Source organism: Gobius niger (genome assembly GCF_951799975.1).
Source record: "Gobius niger genome assembly, chromosome: 1".
In the NCBI taxonomy this organism is placed as follows: Eukaryota; Metazoa; Chordata; class Actinopteri; order Gobiiformes; family Gobiidae; genus Gobius; species Gobius niger.
Genome location: NC_136852.1, coordinates 14,793,533 through 14,806,463, shown reverse-complemented (window position 1 = coordinate 14,806,463; position 12,931 = coordinate 14,793,533). Strand labels below are relative to the sequence as shown.

Here is a 12,931-nt window from a genome sequence, read left to right as displayed (position 1 = left end):
ATAATAACTATTTGTACTGTACTCAGGACATTAAAATGTTTACTTTTTCAATACATAAATACACAAGCAGAGTAGTTCATTTGCCTTTTATTGCAAACAATTATGACAAACAGGGTAAAGCCTATTTTTACTGTTTGCAGAAGTGAGACCACAATAGTGAAGACTAGTTTCCTGAAGAGCTTGTTGGGTCGTTGAGATCTGAGAGAACATTGTATAAAAGTTGAGGCTGTGGGGAAAGCCTGGGAGCCAATGAAACCTGCTCTATAGTTCTCTTCTATTTCAAACATTTCAAAGCAGCAGAGAACAAACATCCTCCTGACAATGGGCAGACTGATTCCTTCATATTTCATGGTCTCCATTTTAAAGTGATCCTACAGACAAGTTTCTTTATGTGATAATTCAAAACGGATTGTCTCCTTTTTACTTTCCCACTCCCATCAGGGCATATACAGTGCCGTGAAAAAGGGCCTGACTTCAGATTGTATTTCACTCAAATTTTTCACACCATGAAACCAATATTGACATCGCATAAAGAAACAACCCAAGTTCAAACAAAATGCAGTTTCCAAATAATTATTTAACTTATTTAGGAGAGAGAAAAATCTATTTGTGCAATATTAAGATTGGTTAAATGATCTAATACATTCAAATGTTAATACAAATAAACTGAAATCGTTTTCACAGCACTGTACACTATATTACAATTACAGTTGTGTTGTATGTGACTTCTTAGATACCTGAATAATAATAATCTCTCAATTCCTAAAGCTCTTTTTATAGTCTGCCCAAACCACAGTGCACACAAGGAGGCAGTAGACTTACAGCCTTGTTCACTGATTAGTGGCTGTAGAGCTCCATCTCTAATGGTCAATTACATGATGTCATGCAGCAATCCAATAATGCACTCACAATGGCCACTATGATCCTATGAGCAGCAGGTCATCATCACATCATACATAAGAAAAGACTTGAAGCTGCAATGTCAAATAAGCAGTGTAATTATTAACCCAGTATTACAATTAGAATGAGAAGGCTAAACAGAAAAGCTTAAGCATAATTCGAATTTCTTTGTCGTACAAGGACCAAAAAAATTAAAGGAGAGAACTATTAGACCTTTCAAACTCCACTTTTGAAAGAGCCTCTTCGCGTCTTCCAAAAGCTGAAGGACGGCTGTTTTTTGGGCACATCAGTGTTTATGGGATTCCACACAGTGACAAATCTTTTTGGGATTCTTGTTCTCTCATAAAAGTAAGCTTCTAAGAGTACTCTCCTTAGGGAACAGATCACACAGCGTCTTTGTTCTTCAAGAGCCAGTCTAAATCCTTTCCAGTTCAGCAATGGGTGGCGGGCCCAAACCAAAATATTGGCATTAAATAAACTTAAATCTAAATTCGTATTTTCACAGAAAACTTACATAAGAAAAAAAAAAAGGCTAATAGAAGTGCACAGGCTTCACATTCCCTCCGTGAACTTTCTTTCTCACTATACTGAGAAAATAGAACGTCTTGATCTCGACTTGATCAGACCAGGTTCAGAAGTTGATACATTTATAAATGGATGGAATGGAAAATGTATCAATATTCAGAATGTCATAATATACCATGTGACACTTTTGTAGAAAATTATTTTTCTATTGTTTTTTTATCCACAGCTCAGGGTTGATCAGGCACCCTGACAAAAGTGAACGAGCCTTCTAAAGTCCGAATATTTTGAGGTAATTTTAAATAAAAGTATGATTAAGTGTCACATTTAAGAAAACCTATCGTCCGATATCCAGAATTATGCTAGGCACCAACTGGCTTTAGGAGAAATAAAACCGTGGTAGAAATAAGAAATAACAAAACACAAAAATAAATCTTTTACAGACAAAGACACAGTCATATCTTAAATTATGGTTTTAGTGCCCTACATTTCACACCCAGTCAAACCCCTGCCTTGAGTTGGTCTGTGTGACGGATGGTCAGTCACCTATTTTCTAAGCTATGTCATTTAAATTTACATTATACAATTTGGAATTACCATGCAAGAATACTTTTTGTGTAACATTTAATAGCTCTTCTACATCCTGGAATATTTTACACAGAAAGACAAGTTACTGGATCAGAGAGCACGATGGATAAATATCCGTGGTGGTTAAGTGCAGCTGCAGAGATGTGCAGTAGGTTGGGTTACATGGTCAGGTAACGTGGAAATAAGCAGTATCCGGGGAAACGCCTGGGGAATTGGCAGGTGGTCCAACCCTCCAAGGTCCAGATCAACGACATTCCCACACTTTTACCGTTTGATCTACGCTGCCAGTAGCAACATACGGAGCAGCCTTGTGGAAATCTGTGGAAGAAATATTACAGTAACAAACAACTCATTGACACAATTTAAATGTTTTCATGACAATTTCACCAATTAAAATACCCCATAACAAAGACTATTTTCATTTGTGAACCTGTTTTAGTGTAAACAGGAAATAGGTAGAGTAGCTAGTTTAAATAGACTTCTAGTTTGTGTTACCAGACCTACATCTGACCACGAGAAGCTTCTGCAGTCCTCTACTCCATGAACCCTATCCAGCTAGCAATATTTGAAAATCCCGTTCTGCTAAGATACATACTGTATAACACCTCCATTTGTGTTTATTCCTACACAATTCCCAAATATTCTCATTAATTCACATTATTTCTCACTGTAGCCAAGTCAAGTTACGCTGATAACTTACCCATAGAGGTAACAAAGTGTTCATGGGCACTCAAGGTTTTCATGCAGCGCTTGTTCTTGTAGTCCCAAACCCTCAAAGTTTTGTCATCTGCACAGGTCACTATAAATTTGCCGCCAGGATGGAAAAGGACACCACGCACCCAATTGTCATGGCCAACCTACAAAAGGCAAGACAGTGTCAATAGAAAACCATTTACATCTAACCTGTTTTTAAAACAATGCAATTGACCATCTGTCCTTACCAGAGTCATAAGGCACAAGCCGATGCTAACATCCCACATCTTTACAGTTTTATCTCTGGAGCCGGACAATAGGAATGGACCTGGTTTGCCACTCTTCTTATTCTAAAAGAAAACAAACAAAATCATGCATTTCCAATTAAAATGTTTTCAACAGCAACAAGTTAAAAGTGGTTTTACACAGAGGTTACATTGGGACGACTGCTGTGAGGAGACTAATGTAGATCTGACAAGGCTTCGAGTGGATCACAAGGCACAGGGTGGGTGTCTGTGCGGCTCAAGGCTATTCTGATAATCTAGTTAATTCTACAAGCTCTCTATGTCCATTTGTAGATGCTCCATTCACATGAGCAGTGACGTGCAAGACCCTTTAATATGACTATAGATCTTTGAAGGCAGGTAAGATGTTAATCCTTTTATGAACATCTTTGTCCCATAATATAGGAATAATGTACTGTTTAAATGTTTCATTAAATTATTTGCAATTAAATATCATTTAAATTTTTTAAAACAACAACATTTCTTGGTTTAGTTTCTTGATCTAATTATCCATAAAAAGTTCTGTCTAATCAAAATAGTTCTTATCCAACTTCCAGCTCCTATCCTCTTTTTTTGTCCTACTCTTGTTTTCCTTCACATCCAATCTTATTCGTTAGACCAAAAAAGCCAATATACCTCGGACCCCGTGGCATCCTGGATATTGGGATAGGCGCTTTCTGGAGCCCAGGCGATACACTCCACCACATGCTCATGTTCCCGCAGCTCCGCTTTGCAATCTTTTGTGGCCACCACCCAAACGCGCACTGTCTGGTCATTGGAGCAGCTGGCAATTAGCGTGCCATCCTGGTTCGGCCGCACCATACGGACCCACTCCCTATGGCCCGTGAAGGTCTTTACCGAATAGCTATAAAAGAAATAGTGTGTCAGAAAACAGGGTTCAAAATGAAGACTTTAATTTTAAAAGCATGCCGTTTTTGTTTTCTTACCCGGTGGCGACCTCCCACATTTTTATAGTTTTGTCCCTCGAAGCAGAGACAATGTGATCTCCATTAGGCATGATGGCAACTGATGAAACATTGTGATCATGTCCTGGTAATAAATAAGAAATATTAAAAACTCTGCTACTACAAAACTGACAAAAAACATGACTTAGATAACATAATGGTCATTTATAGTTTCCCAGAAAATCTCAGATGCAAAAATACGACAATGGACTATGGACCACTGTTTGAACGCATAATTTGATCAACAATTGTATCAGAAATAACAAACTTAAATCCACAAATAAAAGGAGTAAGAGGACTCTAATCATTCAACCATAGTCTGTATGTAAGAGGGTTCAAGGCTGCACTAAATATATCGTCATTTATTGCAATAAGTCACACAGAATCCACATCGTAAGAAGAAAATTACTGAGATTTTCCATCTGACCGAGATGTTTTTCTCTAAAACAAAAATGCATGGCAATAATTTGGAAAATGTGCAAAGGTTCAGTAAAGTCTTGTTTTGACAAAATGCAATACAAAAACAACAACCTGCTGGTGTTTTTACTCTATAAAAACGGTTTAGTAAAATATTGCAATATTCAAAACAGTTATCGAATATCCTAATTTCTTCCTCACATTGTGCCCACACACGTGTCAAATACACAGTATACATGCTCAAGTTCACACAGCGCTGTCATGTTGTTTGACAACACAGAATTGCTAATACCGTTTTTATATTAGATCTATGTTTGTTTGTTACAAACAGTATCCATTTGCAAATATAATGTGAGCCGGTGGTGCACAGAATATTTTCAGAAGAAATTAATTCAGTTAAGACTAATACACAATATTTCAGAGCTTAAAAATGTACTAATTATGAGCAGTATTCAATTATTGGGTATCTGTACAACAACGCGAATAACTTACAATTGTAATGTCCTGTGCCTATTTTTCTATTTTCAGATTGTACACCCAAAAATGGAGCTTGTTAATTGTGGTCCAAATATGAATAATTTCTAAACGTATTCTTAACATCTCGATTCTTCTCGGGGCTGTGTTCATAAACAGGATGGTGACCCAGTGTAGTTTACAATATAAGCCTCCACCAGGCTAATTGTTTTTAGCAACAATTTGTTATTTATGCTATATAATTATTATATTTCCGTGTTGACAATCGCTCCTAATACACTGTAGCCGCAACGCAACTAACCATTTTTCCTTCCACAAATGTCTATTTCACTGTACTACCAGCATTGATGAAGCACATTTAATATTGATATAGACTTGAACTATGTTCTACAGGGCAACACAGAAAACCTAACCTGGCAGAAAGTTACATCAAACTTTTGACTTTCTTACCATGCATTGTCCTTATGCACTCAAAGACTTGGAAATCCCACAGCTTAATAGTCATGTCAGCAGAGCACGAGGCCAGCAGTTTGCCAGTTTGGTCAAAGGAGATGTCTTGTACCGAGTCTGTATGACCCTTCAAAGTGCGTTCAAAGTCTCCGGTTTCATAGTCCCACACCTGAAAGATTTTCATAACATTAGCACAAATCCAAAGTACGATCTAAAATATATTTAATAGGGCTGCACAATGAGAAAAAAAATAGCCAAAAATGATTGATAATGGTTTTGAATATTGCCATGACTATATTATTGCAAATACTATAAACCTCATATTCATATATTTATATATAGAGTAATATTTCTAATAGCAAATATAAGAGGACTGCAAAAGATGGGTTTAAGTTAGAGCTAAGGCGCACAAGACTGAACAGCAGCAGGTAGTATCAGTTTCTGTGTTCATGTAGCCATCACGCTCTCACAGAAGGTTAAACCCTTGGCTCTTGGGCAGCTCTTGTCAGGAGGGGGACTCTGAGCCGACACATATGAAGTCACACCAAGGACCCCCCTTCACCCAAGCAGCAGACAAAGCAGATGGCAGCCATGCACGCTCGCACACAGGATTTAGCAGGTTTGCTGTCACATATCGCTCAAAGAAAATGAAGCATTGCCTGGCTGATTGTTTGCACTATAGGCATTTCTCTTCGATCTCCACCAAAATACATCAACAATACATACAACAATCAGGGATGTTACTAATAATGTTGTGCCATGATTCAAAAAAGAACACCAATACAGCACAATAACAGATTTAAAATGGATGCCAAACACAAACTGATGGACATTGAACGTATTACAACACATTTGTGTTGAAACATACCTTTATTGTGGCGTCCTCGGAGGCGGACACCATGACACTGAATACTGGATGGAATATGACGCGGGTGACGGGGCTGCGGTGCCCGCTCAAGGAGTACTTCTCTGGAGGACGGGGAATCCATTCTTTGGGATCGCGCTTCTGACTGACTGGTCCACTTATATGTATATCATCTTTAACATCATTTAACTTAGATTCAAGTTCCATAACCTGTTCATGGTAAACAAAACAAAAACACACACTTTAGTTTTTAATTAATTATAACACTAAATTAAGAACTGCTCATGAAAAGACAAACCTTTTTTTGCAACCTTATGACAGAGGTCCATTTTTTCTCCAAAAGCCCAGCATACTTCTTATCCAAATCTTCATTCTGTCATTTATAGAAAAGAACATTTAAATTTCAGAAGGTTACAAAACTTCAAAAACAAAACTAAATAACACTAAAAAGGAAAAAAATCTGAGTAAGAGTCAGACACACACACACACAGAAATCCCGCTCACACCAACGTGTATACGAGCAAAAAGCCATTCATGTTGTGACAAATCTGACACACACACACACTTGGTTAAGGCTCTAGACAACAAACCTAACTCAAAGCTAATTCAAGACTAAAAACAATGTACCGTACTCATCATAGAGCATGATACATACTCAAAGTAAGATTGTTTTTATTGCTGTAACTCACCACATCTAATTCAGCTTCTTTTTTGAAATTGGAATATGCTTCTTCATATCCATTAGAACGAAGATAATCAGCTATTGCACGATTTCTGAAACAGACAACAGAGCTCAAGTACATCTTGGGAAAAATAACATTTATAGTTAGGAGCAGAACAATAAGAAAATACAAAACAATTATTGTTAAACATGGACGGAAGGAGAAGATGGGGTGTTCATAAATGTGGCAGACAGAAGTGCAGACGGTTTGCCTGGCATAAACTGAGCTGCTATGACTCTAGACATTTTATCAGTCTCGCTCACCAACACCTATTACTTAAAACTGCACAATGCTAGTCTGCCAGACTATTCTGTACTGCTTATTCTAAACTAGAGACCACTTTCAAATATGAAGAGAAAGAAGTGAGTATGGCTGGCCAGGCTAGCACAATATAATCAGCAATATATAATATTACAAAATCACAGTGAATCCATAATGAAACCTTGTGTTTGCTTTCACACAATGAGGCTCAACAACCAAAGCAGCAGCCAGACGAGCTGCTAGCCTGAGCTGGGGGTGTTAATATGAAGAAGGGGGGGGGGGGATTGAAGAGCACAATCTGTCAAAGCAGTCTGCGCTGGTCACCTGAAATCAGCAGCACTAGAACCTTTGTCACTCAGGAAGCCATATCGACCATTGTATTCTACAAAATCAGTGTTGTACTGCCTTAAGGGCGGATTATGAAACTTTTTATTACAAAAAAACCCTTGATGTTGACCATTTTGTAACCCAATGGTCAGTTTCGTGGCCTCTACAATGCTCCAGGGTCAATTGTTTGGTAGATTTTCTTGAGAGGGTCATTCAGCAGTGAAAACCTAACAGAAACTCAACCGTGATGGAAGGCCAAGGCACCATGATGCTAACCACAGCCGCTGGGTGACTAAAATGTCAAATAGGCACACAAAAAAATATTTTTCCAAATAAAAAGTTCCATAATGCACCTTTATCTAAAGGTAGGAGGACACACAGGTGAGAAGTGAACCAATCAGAGAAATGGAACATGTTTTGGAGACCGCTGTAGATTAATCACAAGTCCCAAAAAGTAGGGCTGCTCGATTATTGAAAAAATAATAATCACGATTATTTTAGTCATAATTGAAATCACGATTATTCAAACGATTATTTGTTGCCTTTAAAAAAAGAGTCTTTATTTTATTCATATATTTATTAATAAATATATACTGAATATTTTCTGTTTTCTGAACAGTCATAAAAGTACAAATGATTTCAAGTATGCCTCAATTAAGGAGAGGTCTCTCTTTCACACCTGCCCCCTGCTGGCCTGCCCTCACACCTGCGCAAGCAAACTGAGCAGCGCGGCCTGATGAAATAATCACACAGCGCCGTTTGTTTTTTATGTCAGGCAAAAGCATGAGCCATGGCACGTGAAATGTGAAGGGAAAATAATCCCAGCGCCATGAAATAATGCAGGTCTGCTTTGCAAAAAAAAAAAAAAAAAATTGAAAGAAAAAAAAAATCATTTTTTCCCCAGATTATGCTAATTTTGTAATCGTTTAGTGTAATAATCGAAATTGTAATCGAATTTCGATTAATTGCACAGCCCTACCAAAAAGTATTTTGTTGGTGTGACGATTAGTCTGGTTAAAATGCGCCGACTAAACCAAAAGGAAGATGCTCACACCTGTGCATTCTCGGGTAGGGCTGGGTATTTACGATATAATTCATAGCCTGATACAGTGTCCATATTACAATACAAATGTCAATAAATATAAATATTAAGAAAAAATTATCTTAGAGGTGCACTAGATGTTGAATATGCTCAGCAAGTTAAGCCTAGTGACATAATGTTCTGAAACATTCTGAGCAAAGCCTGGCCTCAAACAAGCATACAGTATACAATAGACTTTAAAAGTATTTTCTATGTCGTGATTCAAGTGTTTCAATACAATACGTGCATATTGTCAAGTACTCCGTAACAATATATTCCCAAGACAATATACTGAGCACAGCCCTATTCTCCACAACTGTTCCCCAAATCCAATTATTATTATTATGAAAGGGCAACAAAAAGGAGAGTACCAACAACTGAAATTAAGCTGTGCTACTTATGTATTCACTAGATTGTTGTTATCATAAAATCATTTTAAAAAGTAGTTATAAAATAATAAAGACTCAGTTGTCAATACTGTAATAGTCGCTGCGGTAACAGCTCCACATTTGACAATGATAAACCTGGCAACAACACAGACATGATTTTTACTGGTTATGTTAAACAGTGGTAAAAGTACACTCAGAACATCCCCTGGTGCATGTGCTCTGTTGTTTTGGATCAAAACACCCGTCAGCGATCTGTGGTTTTTCATGTGTATTAGTACATGCAAGTCAGCATGCCATTATATCTGTTATATCACCAACAGAGCCAGAGGCAACAGAAGTTAGGGGACAATAATGACAGGAACTGTGCAGTCTTGAACATGGCGCTTGCTTTGTACGGGGAATTTTCTTGTGGAATAGAGTTCAAAGGCAAAAGCTCATCTACATGAGCGCCTCCAGGACTTTGAGGAGAGCAGTCAGTTTGTGTCTTGGGTCTATTTATACGGGTGTGCCAGCAGGGATAAGTCCCCTGACCCAGGACAGAAACACAAACGAACTTTTCATCAGCTGATGCCTCAAATATGAGTCTGTTGTGGAGTTACTGTGCAAACAAAGCAATTCAACACAGCAATTCTAGATATTATTAACTTAAATTGATTAAAATATCAATTTCAGCAACACAAGTGAACTCCATAGCAAAATCTATCAGTGTGATATTATCAGGTGGCATTGTCTTAAAAGGCAGGGGTTTGCATCGCCACCAGTTTCTATTGGTGAGTTCAATGCAATGATGTCGATGGGTGAACATTGAACAAGATAATGGTTAGAATGGAAATGAAACCTCAAACAAAAAATACAATTACATAAAAAACAAACACATTAAAGTTTTTCTGAGGTCTCAGAATACCATGCATTTTCATTACCATCCACCGTCCAAACTATGGCTAGTCCTGTGATGATAATTAAGACAACACAGTAAAAAATCTGATGCATGATTTTGCCTTCACGTTCATCTACTGATTTATGGCTGCCAGTGCCTAATTGATAAATTAGTAGTTTCAGGAATACGTTTGGACTGATGTGATAGATTCGGGGAACAGGCCAAAACAGTTGCTGGAAAAACTCACATTAAATACCATTAAACACCATGCAGATACTTTACGCTGAAAAACTGAAAGATGGGAAAATGTGGGGATCAAATTAAGCACTGGCTGGCTCTGCTCAGAGATCTATGTCAGAGCTCTTATGAGTGAATACGACATGGAAGTAAGTTATAGCAAAAAACAACAAATGGTAATAGAGCCCTCTTATAAAGTAGTTCAAACTCTATGAATGGCGAAACAAAAGAAGTGTTTAGGGGAACTAGCTTTCAGTGAATAGTAAACGGCATGAAAGATTAGCATTCCAATAGAACTCTCCATACCAACAGACACCGCCCACAACTAATCTAAAAACAGGGAAACATTGTTAAGCATTTTGAGCTTTGCCATGTGAAAGTGGACATGTATCTAAGCCACTGAGCAAGACCAAAGTCAAACATCACAACCGTTTCATCAGTGTAGAACAAAGTAAACACCTCCAAAACCTTCAACTGGACAAACCCTTGCTCCAGGAACTACGTATAATCTAATCTAACCTCAGTCACCACCCAGAAGCCAAAAACATTTAGCAGTATTCTACACATTCATCCATTGTGGGTAGATGTTAAATTTCAAATTTTACAGCAATGGGCATAAATAAATACTCTCATATGAAAATGTGCATATTCCAATTAAACAAGGACCAGGCTCTTACAGTTCATCTCGTTGCCTTTGGGACAGCACCATGGTAGCGGCGTGGGTTTTGGGGCGGGGCCGGGGGAGATCAGATGATAGAGGTAAATGTTGTGCAGCTGCTCCTCGCTTTAGAAAGGAGCTGATCCGAGCAACACGACCGACGGAAAACCCTGTAGTCCAGAGGAGGGCTGCGGGTGGAGTTCAGACGAGGAGAGAAAGCGCCAGAGCCTGCTCCTCCCAAAACTGGCTCACTCCACGAACAAGAGAAGCAGAGCGCCTGCAGACCAGTCACCAGCTGAGTCTACACTGCATCTGAAAAGGAGAAAAAGAACATTTATTTTTGTGCGCGTAATGAGACGTGCAAATCAATGACGGGCATTACTCTTTTTCGTTTCATAATCGTACTATCTTGTCATGTCACAAGTTTCCACAAAGCTCTGGTTTGTTCAGCAAGTTCCCATCACAAAAGCAGCGTGCTCCTTCACATGGATGCTCAAGAAAAAGTATGCAGACAGCACAACTCCCACAAAGACAGACAGACAGACTAAAGAAGTGTCACAAAAGGGAATGCCTTACAACTATGTTTTCCTTTTCTTTCTTTTTTTCCAAACCTTGTTTCAACTTTTGGTGCATTTTCTCTCAATCCAGCAGCTCAATATGTTTTACAATAGTGTTTTAACGTTAAATGACCAATAAAGTACATTGTTTAGAGGAATATGTTTTTAGCCAAAGTGAACAGTATGAGGACATTTGCATAAATAAAATCGTCAGCCCTGTGCATGCAATGCAAGTGTCTCGTCTGATTAGAATCTGCTTTAGGGAATGTGTGTTGTGTTCATATCAGCAGTGAAAGCAGATGCAGCCAAAACATGGTTTGTCATCGTTGGTCAAACAGACCATCCCACGTACAACATTGACACAAAGATGAAACTGACTGGAACTGCAATATGTGACAGATAAGCAACAGATCATTTTAAAAGGACTACCAGCTTGTTGAGTGACATTTTAAATATATAAAATAGCAGCTTTGAAACCAATATGTTTATCAAGGATTTATTTTAGACTAAATAAACAGAGCTGACAGGTTGTTTAGCTAGTGTTATCATTAGCGAAGTTAGCCTCACACCTATATTCAGAAAGTTTAGCTGCGCTCCTCCCTCTGCTCCTGGGTGCATGGAGATACAAACTGTAAAACAAGGATCGGGAAACATGACCAGACTACGACTACTACACATACTCTTCCCAAACGATTTACATTTAAATGACCAATCAAATCTGGATAAGAAACCTGCAGCAGATCCAGTGCAAGGGCCGAGCCGCCATTTTGAGACAAATAGGAATTGCAGAAATTACAGTCATTTTCCCTACTAAGGCCGGTTTCCTTTAAGCTGAAGGGGAAACAGCTGTAACGGTTTAAACTTACCTTCTTGCTTGGCTTTTACTTTGTTCTCAGCCCTCTCTGCGGTGACACGGCCCGGCAGGGCGTGAAATTTCCGCTCTCAAATGTGATCTTGTGATGCAGAGGTAACTGCGCTCGGCTTGTCTCAGCTCTGTCTCTGCCTGAGTGTCTCTGTCTCTGCTGTTGTTGCGCCGCATTCGCCTTCACCCGGGAGCGCGCTGCAGCTCGCGTTCACAAACACATGAGCGCGCACGTTACTGATTCTTGCGTGCGTAGCGAAAAAAAAAAACGTGATCGAAAATGTAACTTTATGAAAATACGTTTAAATGAGGTGTTGTATCAAAATGCAAGTTGAACATACATTTTCATTTCACGAATTGATGAAAATTTGGACTCGTTTCCAATATCCCACAGTCTATGTATCCCACCCACACGCTCAAAGTACATTACAACATACGGCGACTGTCCTAGAAATCTTTTACAAATAGTCTATTTAGTCCTCAAACGACTAGCCTCTTGTGACATTTATTGGAATTTGGCTCCCACCTATGTAAGTTATACATTTCATTTTAATCTTAGAGCGCCACCCTATGGATGAATGACATCCTTGCAGATTCCTAAACTTTTCAGGCCGACACACCCAAATTAAAAAGTGAACAATCCGCACTGTGAAAACCACTATTTTCAACATCAAGCAAAAATAAATAAGTAAAAACTGATCAAACAAACACAAATCGCAAATCTATGTTTTCAATGAAACTCCATATTTTTCATTTTTTATATCTTGAAATCATCTTGGAACCAACAACTGTGTGCTTGAGA

General features: G+C 38.5%; 1 protein-coding gene across 1 annotated transcript; it reads right to left on the bottom strand.

Moving 5' to 3' along the window:
- Positions 1 to 70: 70 nt before the first annotated feature.
- LOC306976648 (lissencephaly-1 homolog B-like) lies at positions 71 to 12,327 on the bottom strand. Its single transcript, XM_079574650.1, has 11 exons — positions 12,134 to 12,327; positions 10,730 to 11,022; positions 6,848 to 6,932; positions 6,457 to 6,531; positions 6,162 to 6,368; positions 5,294 to 5,462; positions 3,935 to 4,037; positions 3,624 to 3,852; positions 2,952 to 3,053; positions 2,711 to 2,867; positions 71 to 2,328 (listed from the first exon to the last, which is right to left on the bottom strand). Exons 2-11 carry the CDS (start codon positions 10,759 to 10,761, stop codon positions 2,255 to 2,257), a joined length of 1,233 nt encoding a protein of 410 aa, XP_079430776.1. The 5' UTR covers positions 10,762 to 11,022; positions 12,134 to 12,327; the 3' UTR covers positions 71 to 2,254.
- Positions 12,328 to 12,931: the final 604 nt, after the last annotated feature.

Excerpts from the sequence above, each read along its gene's own strand:
- LOC306976648 (XM_079574650.1), bottom strand. The coding sequence starts at position 10,761 with ATGGTGCTGTCCCAAAGGCAACGAGATGAACT. Across the intron at positions 6,933-10,729 it reads CAAAGGCAACGAGATGAACT|AAATCGTGCAATAGCTGATT; the intron begins GTAAGAGCCTGG and ends TGTCTGTTTCAG. Across the intron at positions 3,853-3,934 it reads ATGTGGGAGGTCGCCACCGG|CTATTCGGTAAAGACCTTCA; the intron begins GTAAGAAAACAA and ends TTTCTTTTATAG.